Here is a 14,955-nt window from a genome sequence, read left to right as displayed (position 1 = left end):
CTTAGTGTTCTGATTTGCACGTTAGTTAAACAATGGAGAGACTTGAAATCATGTTCAGCCTGGGAATTTTATCCATGCATTCAGTGGAAGTTGAAAACTCAAGTAAGCTAAAGCTAATCAGCTGCTTCTCTCGTATTTAGCGTTGCTTGAATAATCTCTTCCAAGTTATAACCTGTTGTAGCTACATCATCATTGTACAATACAGCATTCAGTTTCCCAGTTCTGGTGTTAAGCTTTCAAATCATTAAGTAAGAAACTTTCTCCAGTGTGGTAGATGGGTATATACTCGAACATTTACAGCTGTTTATAGTCAGTCATATCCTTTTTTGCATGACTTTGTTACTGTCTGGTCATTGTGACATTGGCTTACACATGCTTGGCTTTTTCATAGTCAGTTGACATCCTAAATTCCCAGCATGAGAATTAGTAACTCTTTTACCCTTTAACTTACTTTCAGCCTTTTCCACCCCCCCCCCTCCCCCCCCGCCCTGTATTCTATAAAACTCATTGAATATTATTTAATTTGCGAATAAGTAATTGTTGGCCTCCTTTAAAAAAAAAATGCTTTGCCCATGTTAAGTAATTAAACAATTCTAGTGCCATGTCTGACTTTTAGACCCTTCAGCTTCGTGCAGTACTTTCACAGTTTCTATTCCTACTTTGTAGACTGGCAGTGCTCTACTGAAATGCTCTTCATTTTTTACAGTTTATTGCAAGTTCCACTGCATCACATACAAATTCGAATCACTCATGTCTAGCTGTTTGTGGACTCAAACTCATAAGAACCATGTCATTACCAGTAAATCTGCAGCATGTTAACAACCTTTTTTCTTTGTTTGCAGATACGAGTGGTGAATGCATTTCGTAGTTCTTTGTATGAGGGGCTAGAGAAACCTGAGACACGAAGTTCAATTCACAATTTTATGACGCATCCTGAGTTTAGAATAGAAGACTCCGAGCCTCATATTCCCCTTATTGACGATACTGATGCTGAAGATGACGCTCCAACAAAACGCAACTCTACTCCCCCACCCTCTCCCAATAAAAATAACAATGCGGTTGACAGTGGAATTCACCTTACAACAGACATGAACAAGTCTGCTACCTCTTCATCCCCAGGGAGCCCGCTACATAGTTTGGAAACATCACTCTGATTGTAAGCTGAATGTTAACACACTAGCTGCATTGTAAAGAAATTGAAACTGGGTCTCTTCACACTTTATGATGGACAAGATGAGATTCTTGTCTTGGACTTCAACAGAAGACACACTTGTACGAATGTAGATTTATTTTTTTAAAAAAAAGCTTTCTGCCAGACTGGAGGGTGCTTTTCTGGGGGTGGGAGTAATAATGAACTCTGACAGATGAACAGTAACTCGGCATAAGTGACCTGTGGATCATCTGTTGTACTTAAGAATGGTCCTGAACAGTGTGTTAGCAGAGCTTTAGTTTATCATGATCCTTTTTTTGAGGGGAAGGCTGGGAAGGGCAAGGAGGCCCTGGATCATTGAATTGATACTTTAATTTCTGCTGTTGGCTGTTAATAATTTGGATTATTTATGTTTATAAATGATACAGATCTGTTTACAAGGTTTGTAGATACTTTTTTGTTCCTGTTCATAGATGGGAAGCTTCCTTATAAATGATGCAGAGAAAAATATTAAAAAAAAAAAAAAAACAAAAAAAACTAGTCCTTCAAATACTGCTGTATTTTCAGGAAAAGGGTGTTTCTATTGAAACTGTACTAAATTTTGCCTGCAATTTACCTTGTTAAATATTGTAGATAAATTGCTGATACTAATAGCCAAATAGATAACACTAATGCTTTGTAAAAACATGAGCAGTGGTGTTCTAATGAAGTTATGGCCTCTGTCCTGATTAGTTTCTTAAATACATTTACTACTTAATGGTTTTGAAACAACTGTTTAATTTTTAAAAATTTTGAGAAACTTACTGAATAACTTTTGTTCAGAACTTAGTAGGATTGTTTAATGCAGGACATCAATATGTGATGGAACTTGCTTGAAATATTTCTGTTATCTCGGGCAAAATGGATTAAATCAAAATACATCAGAATCTTAGTCCTTTGTTTTTGTCTAAACATGTTAGTTTAGTGCTGTCTTGGTGAACTGTGAGTGGAACTGTGATTTTTTTCTAATCTATGAAATCCTTCATGCAGCATGAGGGCTGTTGGCATTTTGAAAGGTTGTTAGTGGGTAGCATACATGTTCTCCTTTTTGTTTTTGAAACTTGTTTGTAAACATGAATAAACCTGCCCTTTTGTTAAAATAAAATTGCAGCAATGGTTTATTACAGATTTTTTTTTTTTTCCCCCTCAGCTCTATCACAGGAAACACTGAAAAGTGCTCTCTTGTATTACTGGTTAAAACTACTTTTAGCTATAATTTCAAGATGGTAATAGCCCCACTAACAGCAGTACTGTGGGTAAATGGAGTTGCGGTGGCTGCCTCAGAATGATTGTAAGATTAAGGTACTCACAAGTCTTCGTAGAGCCCAAAAGATACTCCTTGGCAATGAACAGTCTGGCTGAGATTCTGAGATGTACTTATAAATTTCTATATCCCTTTGTAAAAGGAGGAAAAGAAGCACTGACCAATGGCACTGGTGAAAGTACATTTTCCACTTGAATAACATGCACCAAGAGGAACCTGCTAGTGATAGACTGAAAAAGCCACAGTCTGCCTCTGCTGCATTCTTTAAGCAGCTAAGGATGGTGGAACAGCGCTGAATTTGGTAGTACTTGCCGTGTTTTCCAGGTCTATTACTGTTCAGAAGAGCATGAGTTTAATACTATGTTTCTTTTCAACAGCTCTTTGTTCATAAACATAGTATTTGCGTGGATCATTTTTCTTCTTTCCCAGAGTAATCCATAATATTGAAGGTATTTTTTTTTGTTGTTTTTTTGTTTTTTGTTTTTAAAGAGGTACCTTGGGAGGAATTACATTGGTACTAAGGGAGGAGATGATGATACTAGAGCAAACTGCAGAAATGAGCAGGTTAAGGAGACAAGCTCAAGCAGATCTTTTCCTTTGTGGTGGGATAACTTCATGCTTGCGTTTGTTCTACAATGGCTAACGTTGAATGTGTAGCACTGTATCCCACTGTCAACCACATCTGAATTCAGTCTTTTCTAGTTTACTGAAGAAAATACACTGAATTCTAGGCAAGGGGGTTTTGCACTTCACACTTTGTATAGCAACTTCTCCCACCTGTTTTTCGCACTTCTCTCACTTTCGATTTCTTACCTAGAGTGCTTGGTGGGGTAATCCTTTTTATGTATGTGGTTTTTCTCCCTACTACTGAAGTCAGATAAGCATCGATTTAAAATGTGGAGAGTTTCTTTACCCATAACAGTACACCGCCATGAGAGGAAGATTCACTGTATCATAATTTAACTTGATTTTGAAAACAGACTTTAATTTTTCCCTCTTCTAGTTGTGCTCATGACTGCGATGTATCTTTTGGAATAAATTCTACACATAAGCCTTTTGGGGGACAGGGGAGCAAATGTAGGCTTTGTACATCAGTGGTCCCTCTTGATTCTGTTAATATCAGTGTGCTGTTCTTTATAGGAAGTGTAAGTGAAACCTAAATAAGGAAAAGTTGTTGGGGGGTGGGGGGAGGGGATGCTTTCTTTGTGATCTCAAGAAATCATAACATGTTGCCTAGATTATGAAATGGTTATCACTAAGCTACTGAGGCCTTCATTGCCTTTCTGGTTGTAAGGTTTACTTGTCTTTATTGTAACTGAAATAAATAAATGTGCTGTTCATCTCAGTCTGTATGGGGACTGAAATTCTTGAATGTCAGTACAGGACTGATTTAAACCTGAAATGCATGCTTATTCTATCAGACAGCTTTTACTGCCGTGACTTTAGGCTCATTCCTTTTCAAGAAGTATACATGGTATTATGATTAAGAGATAGTAACTAACCTAAATGTAGTTCTAGGCTAACTTCTGTTTGAATTCAGTGTCTTGAATGGGATTTCTAATATATTTCTCCATAAGACAAATCTCAGGACACCTAACTTTGGTTTTGGAGGAGGGATGAAAAGTTGGTTGTTACATAAGAAGCTTCTTTTTTTTTTTTTTTTTTTTTTTCTATATTGATCTTGACAGGAAGAGGAAAATCCTTCAGCGTGGAATAGTCTGAAGAGAATAATGGAAACCAATGCTATAATGTCAATAATGTCAAACCAATGGGAAAACACAGGGGTCTGTAACAAGTGTGAGCATTCAAGGACGATGAACTGACACCCAGGCTTAGAACAATAGGAAGCTTTCCAGTATGTTTCCAAGTGAACAAGTGAATGTAATATTCATAGAAGGATAACTCATATTCAGATGATGGTATTGGGAAGTTTTCCTAAAGACCTAATGCGTTCAGCTTCTGCTAGTAGTGCCAGCTTCTGCAAGGTCTAGACAATACTAAGCCTTGTGAAAATTAAAGTAGAATGTCTTAACATCTATTCTGCTTTTACAATAGAAATGCTTGGTTCTAAAGAACTCCTTGCTTTTCCCACCACCATACCCTCCCAAGCAGAGTATATCTTCTGATCTTACAGATTCCAAGCCCTCATTGAAATACCTTAACTTTGTTGGATGAGCCTTACCAGCATGGAGGCTCCAGCTCTGACTTAAACTTACCTTGAGACAGAAGGTCTGGCTTGCTTGTTCAGGGCCGTGTCCTGAGTATTTCTGTGCCAGAGTCAAGAGCCAGAGAGCTGCTTCAGCTTATCCCTCTGATCTGTATATAGAAATATCTAATCAACTTCTTCAGGAGACCACAGCCCCAATTCAGGAGTTGGCTTACCTGGTGTCTAACCCAAAAACCCCCTACAGGTACTTAAAGGAGCATGTATCATTTTAAAAGGACATAAAGATCTCAGAAGAGTCAAATCCTGCTGATTTTTTTACTGCTTTTCCTGGGGCTAAGAAGGGTAAAGGAACTTTTAAATAGGTGGACTACTCAGGTAATAAAAATAAATGCATCTTTTTTTTTGTTTGTTTCTTTGAAAACATATTGCAAACAAACTGAAAGCTGTGTAAAATCCAAAGCTTAGGAGTGGAGAGAGATGCCTTTACCCTAGTCAGCAAACTTGAGTTTGTAAGTAAAATGAAGTTTCCTTCAGGCTGCATTCATTCATAATAACTAACTCAGTTATTTTACTCTACTGTATTTCTAGACTTAATGGAAATGGAGGCACCAATTTTGTTGCAGAGCAGTAAAAGAAAATAAAGTGAATGATTTTTTTATCATTCTATTTTTGATAGATAACAAATAAGATTAACCTGTATAGAATTAGAGCATATAGCTCAAATTCTCCTAAACGTCATGTGAATACCTTCCTAAAACTCCTAAGTAAAGTGTTGCTCTTAAAATGAAAACAAAAAAATAACAACAAAAACCCTGCTAATAAACCTAAGAGGATACATTAATTTTCTTTGACAAATTCAGTTTTACAAGTAAAGGCTTTAACCTGTCATTTTCCCTCTTCCAGAAGTTGGTTGCACTGATGGCTGTAGCTAAAAAGCATCATTAGATTTAACCTAAGCTAGTCTCAAGATCTCCCGAAGGTAAGCAGCAATTTGGCTGATGTTTGTGAGGAAATGAACTTATTTCTTATGCTGTGCTGGCAGGTACTGAGTAGTGTGTTGTACTATGTACTTCAGGAGGGAACCTGCAAAACTATCAAATACGAACATTCAGGTCCTTGCCAGAGGACCTGTCGAAAGACACATGGGTCAGAATGTAGTTTGCCTAAAATGGGGAGCTCTTGGAATCGGTATTTTGGTAAGAGGCTCTCAGACTTGCTTTATGAGCAGCACTTCTTCAGATGAGAATGTACATCTTCACTCACCGGACATGTATATGGGCCTCTACATTCTTTCTGACATCATACAACAGTCTAATATAACATTGGGAACCATCATATAACAAGCACTTCTATTAAACTACTAGAACTAACCTACTGTTTAGTTTAAAAAGATAAGAAAAACCAACAACCAATCCTGGAACATTTATTTGCCGTGGTACTTTAATTTTCTAAGAGGAATAATTCCTAGCTTTTTTCCTTTTACTGAATTATCTGGACAATTTTAATTAATCTAGCAGGAATGTGGACATGACCTAAAACCAGGTATGTTCTCCCTTTTTCTCGCTTCTCCAGTTTGTCAAAGACTGTCCCAAAGAATCAGTGAAGGGCATATGCAGTAAAAGGTATAATTATGGAGTTCTCCTGTAAAGTCCTCGTGCTTTGCCTTGTGATCTCTGCCTTTGACATCAAGATCTCACTTAGTATCAGCATGCTGGGAAATATCTGTGCATTGTGGCTCTTCATATTTTCCAGCGAAGTTTCGATAATATTCTTCAAATTTTAATTGGTGTGAAAGCCTAAAGAATTACGTCTTAAACTAAGCATGGACACCCAATGAACATGAAAATGAGCAGTAGTGAATGGCAATTTCAGGCCAAGTATTTTTCCGAGGTAGTTGATATAAACATTGCTGTGTGCAAGAAACATTTTAATCTGTCTAAAGAAAGGGACCCTCTACTGCTCTTCAGTGCAGTATGTGTAGTTCAGCTCCAAGTTAGGACACTAAGAGTCTGAATTCCTCCTGTAGTTGCCAGAGCCTGCATAGTCATTTGGCTGACTGGCCATTAAGCATTCACCTTGGATGACCCGCTGTCTTGGCTCCAGCAGACACTTGTGTAACTTTCAGTTGCCTCAGCATGAGTGCCTGGTGCCATTTTAAGCATGCTGATGAGCTGCTATTCTGAAACAGTGCAAGACTCTCTCATGAAGGATCCCCTACTTGTTCAGCACTACTCCTGTGGTTGCATCACCTGGAGCTAAATCGTACATTGTCAGTCTCAGTACATCACTTCAGGCTAATGTTAAGCCATCAAATTGGTATGTCGAGGGAATCTGGAGATAGCTGTCAAGCAATTGTGTTAGTGTTTCTATCTGTCTGTGGTGAAAGGAAAACAAGTGCAAAAAAGGTGTATGTATGTAGAGAAAGCACTGTAGATGAATTGAAAGTCTACAGGAACTAAGGAAACTGCTTCTTATTCTAATCTTATCCTATTCCTTTACATCAGGATTGAAAAGCCTTGAAAAAACTGCTTTGGTAGGGATTGGAGAAGGAGTTGTAGAAGGAAAATTTCCTCATGGGTTAGCTACAGGAAGTGGATAAGGCTTTCTGTGTATGCTGTAATCTAGCAAAAGAAACCAACCATATTTTTAGAAAAACAAAGGTACTCTTGAAAGATTTATAACAGAGTTTGTTGTGAAACTTCTGAACAATAATTGTGTTGCAGCTTAAAATTCCCTTTCTTACCCTCTTTCAAAAACAGGCAACAATAAAAACCCACAGAAAACCAGTTGTCCTTTTTTTTTTTTTTTTTTTAATGAAGTAAAAACATTTGAGAGGTGATTCTGTGTAGAGGTGTCGTAAGAGTAAGCAGTAGTTGTTTACTGTCTGTTAAGGGAAATAGGACCTCTATATTGGCTTTATTTATGCCAGTGCATGAAGAGAATTTGCACTTGTGTTTTAATACTCTGCTGTTCTATGCTTGAACTTTTTAGGTTTTGAGCCAAACTTTAAAGTATTTTAAGGAATGTACATTACTGCTGAAACACAGTCATAAGGAAAATCTGTGGATAACATTTGAGATGTTAACTTGAACTTAACTTTAGTTCACTTTACTGCTGTTGCCTGCTCATTTTATCCCCCAAAATCAGTAGCAAAACGGTCCTGTTAAATGAGTTTGCCAAGTATAGGGTAACTGGCAAGTCACAGGCATTATGTTTGGACAAGAATGGAGATTCACAAATTTGGGAGCAGCTGTTCACATGTTTTATCACAGAGATTAGCTGTTGCTGTTCATTGATGAGCTACGCAGATTTTGTATAATGTCTAATCCCTACTTCTCCTTCCTCAGTTTACAATGCAGTTCTTCAGACAGACATCTGGGAAGACATTCTGAGCTATAGAGAGGAGTACTGAGTTAAACCAGTACTTAAACATTCAAAACAAAATATTATTCCATCGTTATTTTATGCAGATGGAAGACTATTCAGCAGAAAATGTGGAAAATTCGCAGCCTTTTTTTTTTCTTCACAGACTTTAAAGGAAGGATGCTCCATGAGGCAATTAAAGTGAAACTTCACAAAGTTCTACTGCTTTGAGCAGGAACTTGTATTAGACGACTGCCTGAGGCCCCTGCCAATCTGTATTATCTCCCAGACCTATTTTTAAACAACTCTTCAGTGACTATCTGTTAAACTTTGTTTATACCATCTAATGTCTGGTTTTTACCCTACAAACTGGATGTGCTCAGCCACTCCGAGGTAGCGGTCTGTAATATATGGGAAAGCCTGCAGAAAGCTCTACTGCACTCACGTGGAAAGCAGCTGTTTCTCAAGGAAGAAGATAATTTATCACCCAGCTATTTGGCTCTTTGGAATCATTCAAGTGTACAAAGAATGAAACCTCCTTCTAAGAGAAACAAAGATCTGCCTTATTTGCTGGTCGGTGTGGCTTCATTGCTCTCTACTTGGGACGCTTGCAAGAAGTTGTTCCATTTTCTTGGAGTTGCTGTTCTATCCTGCTGGTTTCAAACATTGCTTTCTTAAAAATATGTTTCTCTTGTCATTGCATAATGCTAATGAAATCTATATGATTGTTTAAATAAGAAAGAACAGAGAGCACAAATATATATTATCAATAATAGAAGCCTATAATTTCAATGGAATTGAGAAGCTGACTTTTCAGTTTAACTTACAGAATGGCTGTCTTTCAGGCTTTTGTGTTAGTGAATAGAGAATGCAGTATCAGCCTCAGTGCTTCCTCTTATGCCTCAAATTACAAAATATACCTGGTTACAATTGTAGTACATCATGTCACATCAACTTTGGGTGTCTCTACTGATTTTCAGTCAATTGCATGTATAACTTTAAATGAATGCAATGAGCAGATAATCTTGTGCGAATGCAAAGCCTTTTGTTCTGGTCTTAATGAGTGTAATAGGTACAAATTCTACCAAACATTCCAAGTTTAAGACCTATAGTAAAACTAGCTGCCTGACCAAAAGTTAAAGCGACCTGAGATTATTCAGAGAAACTTGACGTTCTAGCTATTAAAAAAAGCTGTTTTTCTGACAGTTGCTATAGCAATACCTTATTTATAACAAAACAAAAGATTTCTGAAACTAAAAAGATTTTAAATGAATATGTTTACAAGATATATGAGGACTGCCTACAACACTAAATGTTAGCATTCTATGTTCTGGCTCTCTAATTGTACAGAATTTTCTTCTGTAGGGCCAGTGTATTGCCACGTGTTTTATTTCAAAAGTATTAGCGTTTCAATAAATGGTGACCTAAATTCCTTAGCAAGAGTTAAAATATAAATAAATAAATTCAGAATTGCTATTTTTAAAGAGCTTGAGATCAAGCAGCAATTGCCAGGCATTCTACAGGCCTATCAGTACCTGAATGCAGTTATTTCAGCTTTAAACTTCATTCATTCTAGTGTTTGGAAAAAAGGGCTAAAAACAGCATAAGTCTGAATATCAATTACATGATGTCAGATTGATACTGACTACTATGATAGATAGTTTCTGTACTTCAGTAATGAAGTTCTATGGGCTTTCTGATCATTGGAGCTGATAAAATATTCCTTGACAATACTACTTTACATGAAGTTTTTTTGTTACTGTCCCCAAAGGCAATCAGCACAACAGCCTAGACCCTCAGTGTTTGTTTCCAAAGCCATGCTTGATTTTTATTAACAGTTTTAAAAAGACGAAAACACTGAAACATTCTGGTATGCTGTCATAAACTCAATTTGAAACATTAAAGTTTATGGTCAATTCTATGGTCTATGGTCAATATGTTCAACATTTTTATCAATAATCTGGATGCAGCAGTGGAATGCATCCCTAACAAGCTCTCTGGTGATACTAAACTGGGAGATGCTGTTGACTCTCTGGAGGGATGAGAGATCCTACAAGAAAGATTTGGATAGACTGGAGAATTGAACAGTAATCAGCACCAGGGAATTCAACACAAGTAACTGATCATCTATTGATATTATATCTGGAATAGAGTACCATTGGATACAGACACAGGCTGGAAGATGAGTGGCTGGCGAGCAGCTCAGCAGAAAGCGATCTGGGGGTACTGCTGACAGCAGGCTCAGCACAAGTCAGTGGTGTGCCCTGGTAGCCAAAGGGCAATCTGTTTTTTAGGATGTATTAAAGACAACATAGACATTTGATTGAAAGAGGTGATTATCTCACTGTATTTAGCATTGGTGTGGCCTCATGTAGAAGGTTATATGCAGTTCTGGGCTCCACAAAATATAGCAGATCTTAACATATTTGAAGGCATCCAGAGGAAGGTAACAAAGCTGGTAAAAGGGCTGGAAGGCATGTCCTATGAGAGGAGGCTGAGGACACTTGGGTTACCTGGTTTGGAGAAAAGGAGGTTGAGCGGCAACCTCACTGCTCTTCCCGTCCTGAGGAGGGGAAATGAAGAGAAGTGCTCATCTCTTCTCTCTGGTAAGCAGTGATTGAACATGAGGAAATGGCAGAAAGTTGAGCCAGGGGAGGTCCTGACTAGATATAAGGAAAAAATTATTTATTATGAAGATGGTTAAACACTGGAACAGATCTTCTAGAAAGGTGGTTGATGTCCCACAGCTATCAGAATCTAAAAGGCATTTGGATAGTGCCCTCATTAATATACTTTATCTTTTGGCTAGCTCTGAAGTGGTTAAGTAGTTGGCCTCAATATTTGGTAGGTCCCATTCCATTCAAGTTCAACAGTTAATTGCTGAAAGTTATTTACAAATTGACCGCAGCTAGAATATTGCCCAATACAAGATAAGTGTTCTTCTGGCTTTCTTGTCTTTTTTCAGTATTGCAAGGCCTATACTGTGCTTCAAAATAAGAAGTCTGACGATCCTTCATGGAGAAATAGATTAAGCTATTGGCCACCCCAACAAAATTACACAGCTCAAGAGGTTTGCATTTGGGGCAGAAGAATAATGATGTGAAATAAAATAGGTTAGCTATTTCCAGAAATGTAGTTGGAGACAGAAGTGTTATTTTTGCATTAATGTTTGTTTGTTGTTGCTATTCTAACATCTCTAAGCTATTGAACAAGCTTTTGTCAGAGATGATGTCCAGATATTGTGGGTCTCTTCTGCGATCATAATCAATGATGCTGCCTTGAGTTACCTCTTCTGATTTGCCCCTCTCTTCCTGCATTGTCCTCTCAGTTGGGCCATTTCAACTGTTGTGACAACACAGTGTACCACATCAGATCAGAATCTGTTCTGGTTAAAGTTTTGCTGCCTTAGCTACTACTGCTACTGCAAAAAAATGCTTGTCATGCTATCCTTCTGTATGGTTGTTCTGTGGACAGCAAAATTTGAGCAGAAGGGTACTCCCCTCTGAGGCTACCATACTATTTGAGATCATGTTAAAAGGCCTTCCTGATACCAAGGTATGCAACATCCGTGCAACCGTGCATCTAAACACAGAAGGCAATTAAGTTGGTCAGGTGTGATCTGTCCTTGTTAAATCCATAATGAGTGTCCTCAAAAACTTTCTTGTTCTTCATACTTGTGAAGAACTTTGAGGAAGATCATCTCCACAGTCTCACTGGCCCCTAATTCCCTAGTCTTCTTTTTGCTTTTCTCTGATCAACAGCAGTGTCCCCTGATCATGACCTTTCAAAGGTGAGAGAGAATAGTCTGGTTCCATAGACTTACATATATTACATTGTTTTAAGTGCTATATAACTGTACCTTCCTCTACTGTGAATAATTTTTCACCCCACAAACTACTAGTAGGATTTGGGAAGCTGGAGAAAATGCATTGCTGAAAACTGATATATAAAAAAACAAGTCTGTCAGAATTTTCCATGTCCTTTGGCAGTAGGTGGGTCCCCTCTCCAACTGAGCTGTGGATGCACTTTCCTTGGCTTTCCTTTTGCTGTCACATACTTGAAAAAGGCCTTGTTTTTCACATCCCTCCTTCAAATTCCAGCTCAGCTTTGTTTTTCCTTATTCCAACCTTCTGTATGCAAATAACTGTTAAAACTGCCCTCCTCTTCCTGAAGGTCTATATCAAATCTTGTTTTTCCTTCTTATCTTCCTGTTACCTCATCAACTTTTACTAGTGGTTACTTTCTTATAAACTCAGGCAGAATAGACAGTCAAAGGTGAAGCCATCAGTAAGACTCAGCTGAGTAATAGTTCAGGCAGGTAGCACCTCCTGGCAGATGTGGCATGAGAAAGAGAACTTTGAGGCTACTGTTGCTACTTGCAAATATATACAGTAGAACAAGAGAAGCAGAGGTCTGTTCCACCCTGGCTGCCTGTGTCAGACCCAGAAATGCTAAATTCCAGTACATGTTCTGATAAAATAGTAGAAAGCAGAACTACCATGTACCTATCCAAGGACATCCCAAGGCACGAGGCCTGCATCCAGCATTCGACATGAAAGATAAGCTGGAGGAAAACAGATGTGAGATGATCATTTCTTCCTCTACAACTTGATGTCTGTCTCATCACAAAATCAGCATGGTTATAGTTCTTCAAGTCAAAGCTGGCTCTGGAAACAACAGAGTACTGCCAGTATTACCCTATCAAAAATCCTGCTGGGATTTGCATGTGCACTAGTAGTGAGATGTGTTGAATTAGCTCAACTATCTCTGCTCCTGTGATGGATTATTTAGGTTGTAGATAATCTGTAATTGACTATGTGTGGCACAGTGTTGAGTATCGTCTTCATAGTTAAAAATCCTAATATGAATGGGGAGTGACTTCTATAAAATCCAAATAAGTGAAGAAGTAAAAAACCTGTGCTTTTTTAACTGCAAACTGTAAAATGCAAAGGTGAAATTAATGGCACAAATAAAAAAGCAATTTCATCTCAGAAAAGATAGCAAAGCCTCTCTCCACTATCTCATATAGAGTAATACCAGACAAAGAAGAAACCTATAGAAAAGGTGGAACTTGGTAATCCAGAGGTGTTCTTAGCCCACCAAAATGTAGAGGCTGGAGAGGCTTGATGAACAGATGATATTTCTGCTCTGTGTGACAGGAAGAAACAAGTAATAAAAGAGATTAACTCAAGGCTGTGGGGGCAAATTCCACATTATCTAGTGTGCATACTTAGTAGAAGGCAGTTTAATCTCAAGATCCTACCTGGTGACCAGCTGACAGCAACTTTCAGTTAATAAACAAAGCAATGAGAAAAATCAAGATGTCATGATATAATCTTCATTTAGCAAATTCAGTAGGTGTATCTACAAAAGAATTTTATATATGCAGAAAAATGCTCTTGATGATCTGCCAAAAAGCTGTTTTATAAATCCACCTTTCTATCTCCAGTTCTTTCATCTTCATCTAAGTTCAAAAGATGAACTATACAGCCAGTGGGTGGGAATCAGTAAACAACCACACCGTTTGTAAACATCACAGGAGGGAAGGAGAACAGGTGTGAGAAATATTAGGGACAGGTTGCACTACTCTGTGATTACTGAAAACACCTTGTTTACTGTTAACAAGCCTTATAGCAATCAGAAAACTTTTCAGTTGAATTGACCTACTTTTAGCAGTAGCATAGCATTAGCCTGCAAGTTGTGATGCAGATCAGGTTGTTGTTACTAGCTGATGAAGTGGTGGCACTGTAGGCTGATGAAACCTAGAAAATGAGTCATCTAAGGAAGTCCTTTGACAGCCTCTCCAAGAGAACCTACAGAATAAATACTGCCAAAAGCTGTAGTGCAACACTTAGCAGCAAACTCCAAACAGTTACTGTGCACCAGCATTAGCATCAGTTTGATCCCGAGGAGAACTGGCACACATAAAAGAATAAATAAGAGAAGAATACACTACAATTCTTGTTGGTTAAGCACTTTAAACGGGGGGTCTAAACTCTATCCTAGGTCAGATGAGCATTAATGCCAGTACGAAATAGAAGGAATAATGATGACCTTTTTGGCAGCAGCTAGCTGCTAGGTTTATTTGTCTGTTTTGGCACTACAACTAAGCATAAATGTGGTACAGGGATGCAAGAAAATTCAAAATTAGAACAACAATTTGATTTAAAAACCACCTGAAACAAGCCAATCAAACTAACATATTTAAACACTGTCACTGCACAAACCTTGACATAACCTTGCTGACACTGGAAAATCCATGAAGCTTCACCCTGAGCTAGGAGATACTTAAGCGAAATGTAGAATTTTATCAACACAAGCAAGAAGCATCCAGAACAAACCTTGGATTCTGACTCAGTCTTAAAGAACGCTGTGAATCCAAGTACTGTGTACATACCTAGTATATCTTGCTATAAACCGCCTATAATCCAGATTTCAATTATTTTGACCATTTAATTTTCAAGCAAACATCCAAAGCAATGCAAGAAATACAGAAATAGCTGTTCCCTTGTTCTTCCAATTTGACTCTGATACCATAAAACTAAACAAAAATCAAGTAGCTAGCAGAAAACAAAAGCAGCAGAAATTCTCAAATGCAATCCTGTGGATTTGAATTCAGGAAAGGACAAGAGCAATAAGAAATGGCATCTGAAGAAGGTATGACACAAAGTGGAGGTCAAATCTGAAATAACATCAGAATTATTGAACAGAAAATGTCATTAGCTAAGTGAAATTCTGTTACGCCCCTCAGTAGGTAACTTTAGCAAGTAGCCTTAATTAAAACAAATCTTACAACTCAGAATTTTATCTCCACACACTTTTATTTATTTATTTATTTATTTAAATGTCCCTTGGAGGCTTGCCAGTAATTTCTTGGAGCCCTGAAATACGAATTTGGATTCAGACATGAATTCTGGTTCTGATTCTACTGTAATTCTCTATGAAACTAGATTCCTTGCAATGTATCTCTTC

General features: G+C 37.9%; 1 protein-coding gene across 23 annotated transcripts in view; it reads left to right on the top strand.

Annotated features, from left to right (window-relative positions):
* ATP2B1 (ATPase plasma membrane Ca2+ transporting 1) overlaps positions 1-2,303 on the top strand; it is a 58,402-nt gene extending 56,099 nt beyond the window's left edge. For 22 of the 23 annotated variants that reach the window (XM_040701518.2, XM_040701002.2, XM_040701102.2 and 19 more), the window contains one exon: positions 843-2,294. In XM_040701518.2, coding sequence (XP_040557452.1) covers positions 843-1,154 — 312 coding nt within the window. In that variant the 3' untranslated portion in view covers positions 1,155-2,294. Of the gene's footprint in view, positions 1-842 lie in introns of all 23 variants that reach the window. The other variant, NM_001168002.4, reaches the window with a different exon arrangement.
* Positions 2,304-14,955: the final 12,652 nt, after the last annotated feature.

Source organism: Gallus gallus, chromosome 1, assembly GCF_016699485.2.
Source record: "Gallus gallus isolate bGalGal1 chromosome 1, bGalGal1.mat.broiler.GRCg7b, whole genome shotgun sequence".
Classification (NCBI taxonomy): Eukaryota; Metazoa; Chordata; class Aves; order Galliformes; family Phasianidae; genus Gallus; species Gallus gallus.
Note: the sequence above shows the minus strand (reverse complement) of the source record. Positions and strands in the feature narration are given on the sequence as shown.